The sequence below is a fragment of the Notothenia coriiceps genome, unplaced genomic scaffold (genome assembly GCF_000735185.1).
Source record: "Notothenia coriiceps isolate Sejong01 unplaced genomic scaffold, NC01 NC01_scaffold00029193, whole genome shotgun sequence".
Classification (NCBI taxonomy): domain Eukaryota; kingdom Metazoa; phylum Chordata; class Actinopteri; order Perciformes; family Nototheniidae; genus Notothenia; species Notothenia coriiceps.
The window spans coordinates 24,667-31,284 of record NW_011361894.1 but is presented as its reverse complement, the minus strand read 5'-3'; the positions used below and the strand labels follow the sequence as shown (position 1 = coordinate 31,284).

Below are 6,618 nucleotides of genomic sequence, written 5' to 3'. Positions count from 1 at the left end.
CCCCCCAACCCTGCTGTTTGCACACACAATGATTAATGTTGTTATTTTGTGTTTTCTTTTTTATAACTCTGCAGGAATAACTGCTTTGATAGAGCTGCCCAAGAACTGCATAGCAGCTGCAATGGATAAAGAGATAGGTAAGAGACAGAATGTTTAATACGTGCAAATAGAAAAAACGACACGGCTTTAGTCAATACTGTTGATATCAAACATCATTCAAACTTTATTTGTATTGCACTTTTAATAGAAAAAAGGTCATTCAAAGTTCAACTGAAACCAAAAACAATGAATAAAATAAAACAATATTCATAAACGGACCAACGCATTACTTTGTGATTTACCAAAACAACAAGTCAATAAACACAGCACAGAATAAATGTATGTTTTGTTCTACCTTGCAGTGATCTACAGGCTGACAGTCTCTACAGATTCTTCCATATCGGTGGCTGAGGTCCGCTGTCTGTCCGACCACCAGGACAGAATTCGAGCTCTTATTAACGTCAATGGTTAGTTATTTAAGAAAAGAATCAGACTTATCTAACTGGCTTCATTCAGCTTTAAGAGACTGAGACATTGCACATTGCCCCCTGAGCTTTATATGACTTTAGTTCTGTCTCTTCCTCAGACGGGCTCTTTGCGAGCGGCTCCCACGCGGGCGAGCTGATATTATGGGATGCGATTGAATGGAACATCATGGCCTATGAGCACATCCTGTGGGAGGAGTCACAAGCCTGCACTCAGGCCGAAATACGATTGGCTGCTCCCAAACCCAGTGAGATGTCCATACAGCATCTGACCACCAATGGAAGGGTGAGGAACACGGGATGTATTTGTTGTGTGTCATTAAACATTGTTTGTGTTTTGTTTTGTTACTGTGTTACATAAATAAAGTTGTGTGTTTTGTAGCACATCCTTGCAGCTGTAGGCAGCGGTCTGTATGTGTTCAGCGTTCTGACCAAGACGGTGGTGGCCTACAGGAAGGCGGCCCACGACTCTAACGTCCTGCACACCATGCTGCTGTCTGACAGGTGAGATATCAGATCCTGTCTCTAACCGCTTCAATGTGGGATCAAATGAAACAAAAAGGACATTTCTTTGTGGATAATGTGTTTATTCGGCCAGAAAAAATCTCCATGCATGTATTATAAAACCTGTTGCCATACTTGGCTCTCGGGAGTTTAACCAAAGACAATTTTTCTGCCTTTTTATAAAAATATTCGATGTCCTGAAAACCTAAAATGGGTTTAGTAACGTACAAAAGAGGTGTCCGAACTACGGCCTGGGGGCCAACTGCGGCACGTTGGCCTTTTTTAATCGGCCCTCAGCAAAAATGTAAAAACATTATTTTCTTATATTGTACTTCTCAAATATGTCTACACATATATTACAGGGGAGGTTTTCATGAGCCCACTTTTCAAATAAATTAAAGTTGAAAAAAATCTTAATTGATAAAAAAAAGCCCATAACAAGCTTCCCTCATATTTCCCCTTATTATGAGCATATTCAAGTATCAAGCATAATTTACCTATATTTGATCAATTTGGTAACTGATAACTTAACTTATGAGGCAGTATACCTCACCTGTAGTGAGTGGCCCAGACTTTAGTATGTTTTTATTTATGGGGCCCTCAGTGAAAAAAGTTTGGACACCTCTGACGTACAAGAAGCAAAGATTATAGAAAGAAACATTAAGAGTTAGCTTAAAGCAAAAGCTAAGAAACAATGTATATCTGTGTCAATCAAATATTGCTCTAGACGTGCGTGAATACACTAGGATTTATTGTGATTAAAACAGCCATTGATTAGACTAAAAGTAGTTTCCACGTCTCTGTTCCAGCAAGCTGATGTCCTGCTCTGAGGACGGCAGTGTGAGGATGTGGGAGATCCAGGACCTGCCTCTGTCTGCTGAACCCGCCTCTTCAGGTGACACACAACAGGGCACACATACACTCTGTAACATGGTTAGATGTGACACAGCTGATAGGATGCCAAGTAGTTCACATTTTCCGACATGTCAAGAAGTAGGCCATCGTCCCATTTCTTCTTGTGGATTTTCCACTTTAACTGGATTCTGTTCCTAGTGATAGAATACATAAGTAGTACATAGGTATGAATCCAAAAGTTCAATGAGGAGAAATTGCCTGCACTGAATGTTGGTATGTGTAGCTGAGTGTCTTGATGGTGGGGTGGAGGTGCAGTAATGCAGTCCAGATGGCGTGTTGTATATATCAAAGGAGTTACTGTAGCACTCAGGTGTGTTTCCTCCTGAAGTGGACTGCTCTGAAGTGTGTGTGTTTGCGCTGTCTTTGATGGTCTAGCTGTTATTAGTCGTTCATATACATTATTATTGTTTGTTATTTTATTTCTCCAGGAAACCAGAAATCAATGTCTTGCCTCTTGTAAACTGTAATACAACCAAGTGTATTAGCCATAATTGTAGCAATGTGGAAGGGTCCTAAAACATTTCATTTATAACGATACATGACAATGAAAAGCAAGAATTTCTCATTTTAGAGGCTGTAACCAGAGCATATTAGAATTCATTGGTATTACTGAAATGCTGAATACATTATCTGAATAACTGCTTCTCATTTGTGTTTCAACTGGTGGTAGCAGGTGGTTGAGAATTTAGAGGCTGAACAAGCCAGACATTTATCTCAGGTGACTTTAAAACCAAGTTAAAAGAGAGTGGATATTAGATTTAAATTCATCGAGTGGACGATGTTGCTCCTTAACTGCTGGATGTGTAAATATGAAATGTTTGCTTACAAGTTCACCATATTACATCTAAGGTAAAACATGTGTGAGTCAGAAAGAAAGCAAACATAGAAATATGAAGGAGACATGTTTGATCCATTATATGTCAAACATTTTTGATTATACAATGTTTAAATGTAGTTCAGACATCTGATTTCATTTAAAGGCAATCCTACTTGGCTGTTATCTTCCTCTGAATCTACAGAAACACATTTTGTCCATGCATCAACAACCAACTGTGATTATATAAGTAACAAGAACAGTCTGCACAATATATATAATCTATTTTTGTATTGTCTTCTTCAATCCAATATTCGTCAATATCTCTTTTTCTCCTCTGTCCTTTACCCCAGGCTTCTTTGGCATGTGGACTTTCAGCCGGGCGAACAAACCGAGCGCTCCTCCGTTAAAGAAGGTGGTGGACGTCCCAAACATCCGGATGCTGGAGCTGACGGGGGATCTCATTGGACACTCGGGAGCTGTCCAGGTATGACCTTTATGATTTCCAAACGTATGTTCTACTTTAAAAAAGTGAGACAGAAGTGCTTCACCGATGTTGTGCCTGTGTCAGATGTTCGTGAGCTTCAGGGAGAACGGTTTGGTCACCTGCTCCACGGACCACCTGCTGATCCTGTGGAAGAACGGAGAGAGGCAGTCCCAGCTCCGCAGCCTGGCACTGTTCCAGAAGCTGGAGGAGAATGAAGGACTCTGACCTTTGACCCTTGCACCGCTGCCTTGAAATGTAAAGCTTTCCCGTGATGGTCTGTTATCTTTGTAATGTACTGTTTGCTTTAAATGATCATGTTTGTTGTTTGTACCTTAAATTAAAGTATTTAACTTAAAAAAAACTCCTCCAATTTCCAATCTGTGTTTAAGCATTATATTGTTGATGTGAAGTCAGACATCTAGGAGCTCAGCTCGTATATTATTGGCTTCTGCTTTTCTGAAGTTCTCACTTTGGGAAAAATGCTAATCTGCTTCCTGAAAAAGTTAGATTGGTAGATCGTTACCGGCTAAATATCTGTCCCCTAAATATGAAGCTGCAGCCAGTTAGCTTAGCTTAGCATAAAGATGGGAATAGGGAAACGATTCACCTCTAGAATTCATTAAATTGTATCGCATGTCACATACTCCCAGTAAATCGTGAATTTGTAATGTTTATGCTTCTGTTGAAAAAAACAAACAACCTATGATTAGTCAAATTTAAGAATATTTGTTTTGACAACGCTATCCATCTCCTGGCTGTAGCCTTGTATTTACAGACAGAGGGTGTTTCTCAATGTCGAGGACGCTTCCTTGGTAGGACATGTCTTCCGAGTCTCTTCCTTCAGAAGCGAGGCAAGAATCCTTCCTAGCCTCGGAAAACGAAGAATGGTGGAACAGGTGTGCAGGTGTGCGTCATATGCGAGGCCCCGCCTTAAATAGAGCGCAATTTCTGCCAAAGATTTTGAAATTGGTCCATGCGCAAAGCATTGTGGGGATTTTAAGAACACGGAGGATACACATGTGCAGCCTCGAAATTTCTCGCTACGAAGGACGCCAGGCTCGGTAGAATTCCAAGGAGCCTTGAAATTGGAACAGTCCTTTGGCGGGACTCGATGACGTAGCATCCTTGAAATAGTGGCTCTGGAGCAGCTTTACTTGACATTGAGAAACACCCTCTGTGTTTTCCTTATACCCCGCCCCCTCTGTATTTCATTTTAGGATGACTGATGCACAAAAGACTGCTTCAGTTTAACTTTATTACATTTTGGGACCCTGTATCTCCACTTTGCTGGTAACAATTTGCTAATCCCTTTAATAGTAATGTTTTACTTCTTTCCTTACATAAGGGCTGAAATATATATAAATTACCAAATTGAAATGAATAGAAAATAAATACATTTTACTGTATATTCACATGAGCAGTGGTGTTGCACAACAGTTTTTAATATAAAACAAGGTAGGGGTGTAACGGTTCACAGAATTCACGGTTCGGTATGTACCTCGGTTTGGGGGTCACGGTTCGGTACGGGTTCGGTACAACGAGAAAAAGCAAAAAAAAGTCCCAAATGTATAATTCCAGGTTTGTTTTTTAATTATTTTTGAACAAGTGTATTGCACGTTTCAGTTTAAAAATAAGGAACTTTAACATTTTTAATAATTAACTTTATTACACAGTTAAAGGTGGGTATAGGTAAGTTTGAGAAACCGGCTCGAGATACACTTTTTGTTATATTCCATGGAATGCTCTTAAAGAGCTTACGAAACGCTTTTAGCACCTGTTAGTGGGCTTGCTATATGATAGAGGCTGCATTTGTATTGTGAAATGTGCCATTTGTTTTTTTTATTATTGATGTATTTCTTAATAAATCACGATTATAACAGCATACAAATGTTGTCAGTTAGTAACGATCGTTCGTAGCTCTGGAAACAACAACTTCGGTCATTTCCGGCGGTGACGTCATGAGTAGAACACAGCTGAGCAGAACACAGCTGAGTCACCATTGTTTAAATGCCTTGAAGCGGCAAATATTAAAACAAAGGATGCACAACAACAAAACGCGAAGAATAATCGGCAAGCGATGTGTGGTATGGGGATGTCTCCAAATCTGGCTATGGGATGTTTTTGTGGCCAAAAAATTATCAAATGTCGCGTATATGGACCAAACAAGTGTGTCGTACGAGGGCGGACTTTGCTGGTCCAGGTAACCCGGGGTCGATGAAACCTACCATTTGTGGGCAGCACTTTGAAAGATCGTGTTTTGACCAGTCCACAATGCTCGCTAAGGAAATTGGATTAAAAAAGAATTTCAAACTGAACAAAGATGCTGTTCCAACAATACTGCCAAGACCCCAAATGCCAGCACAAGCCACCACGCTGATTCCTACACGTCCCCCGATGCAGAGTCCTCCACTAAAGAGACGGCTAAATGCATTCGCCAAAAGGGAGAGAGCGAAGGTAAGCCGCGCTACTTGCTTTAAGCATAAAGCCTGAATCAGGTCCACAGTTAGTGTCGGCACCGTCTTATACGATCAGCCATGGTCAACGATTGAAAAAGTATGCAAAAGAGTCCTCGAACCAGACTACTCACTGAGACTGCGTCGGAGCGGAGAGGGCCGGTCGGGTACGGGAAGTCGAATACATAATCGGATGAGTTTTTGTATTCTAACTGTTGGATAAGTTATGGCATCAGACATAAAGATAGATATACCGGCGACAGACACCGGATAGGTTATGTCAAGTTACATTCGACTAATGACACTTCTTGCACTTAGTGCCTCAAGAAGGGTGCCGGTGGGGCTTCGGCAGTCGAAAAAAGGGAGCTTTAAGACGTCGACCAGTGCCGACTGTTGCTCGGTTCTAGTCTTTGGTTTGATGAACCCCTCTATGCATCATTTATTCCATTTGTGTTCAACATATGTATTTATATTATGAGATTATTGTAAGTATTATGTTGACACCACTAACTATCTCTCTCGTTACGATATTTGTAGTTTGTTATTTCATATACCCTTAATACATGTATGTACACTACTTCTATGTTAACATAAAAGGTGTCAGCAAGGACATTGAATGACGGCACATCTGTGGCGAGGAGGGGTCACACCTAGGTTATCTAACAGCGATAGGGAGTCAAGACAGTCACCGAGTAACTTGTTTCATACTGTAAAAAGTATAACTTCGCAACATCCGGATACTCATATGAAAATGATATTCGACCGCCGTTTCACGTACGTTAGTATATACCGTTAGTAGTTGAGTTTACACACTCTAGCTGTNATAATCCAGAGAGCAAATTTAAAGGGGACCTATCATGCAAAATGCACTTTTGTACGTCTTTTATACATGAATATGTGTCCCCGGTGTTCCAGGGAACT

The 6,618-nt window shown here is 40.6% G+C and overlaps 1 protein-coding gene across 1 annotated transcript in view; it reads left to right on the top strand.

Annotated features, from left to right (window-relative positions):
• LOC104958689 (WD repeat-containing protein 41-like) overlaps positions 1 to 3,602 on the top strand; it is a 6,610-nt gene extending 3,008 nt beyond the window's left edge. The window contains exons 7-13 of the mRNA XM_010786458.1: positions 75 to 137; positions 402 to 506; positions 626 to 810; positions 907 to 1,028; positions 1,838 to 1,923; positions 3,111 to 3,244; positions 3,329 to 3,602. Coding sequence (XP_010784760.1) covers positions 75 to 137; positions 402 to 506; positions 626 to 810; positions 907 to 1,028; positions 1,838 to 1,923; positions 3,111 to 3,244; positions 3,329 to 3,469 — 836 coding nt within the window. The 3' untranslated portion in view covers positions 3,470 to 3,602. The remainder of the gene's footprint in view (positions 1 to 74; positions 138 to 401; positions 507 to 625; positions 811 to 906; positions 1,029 to 1,837; positions 1,924 to 3,110; positions 3,245 to 3,328) is intronic.
• Positions 3,603 to 6,618: the final 3,016 nt, after the last annotated feature.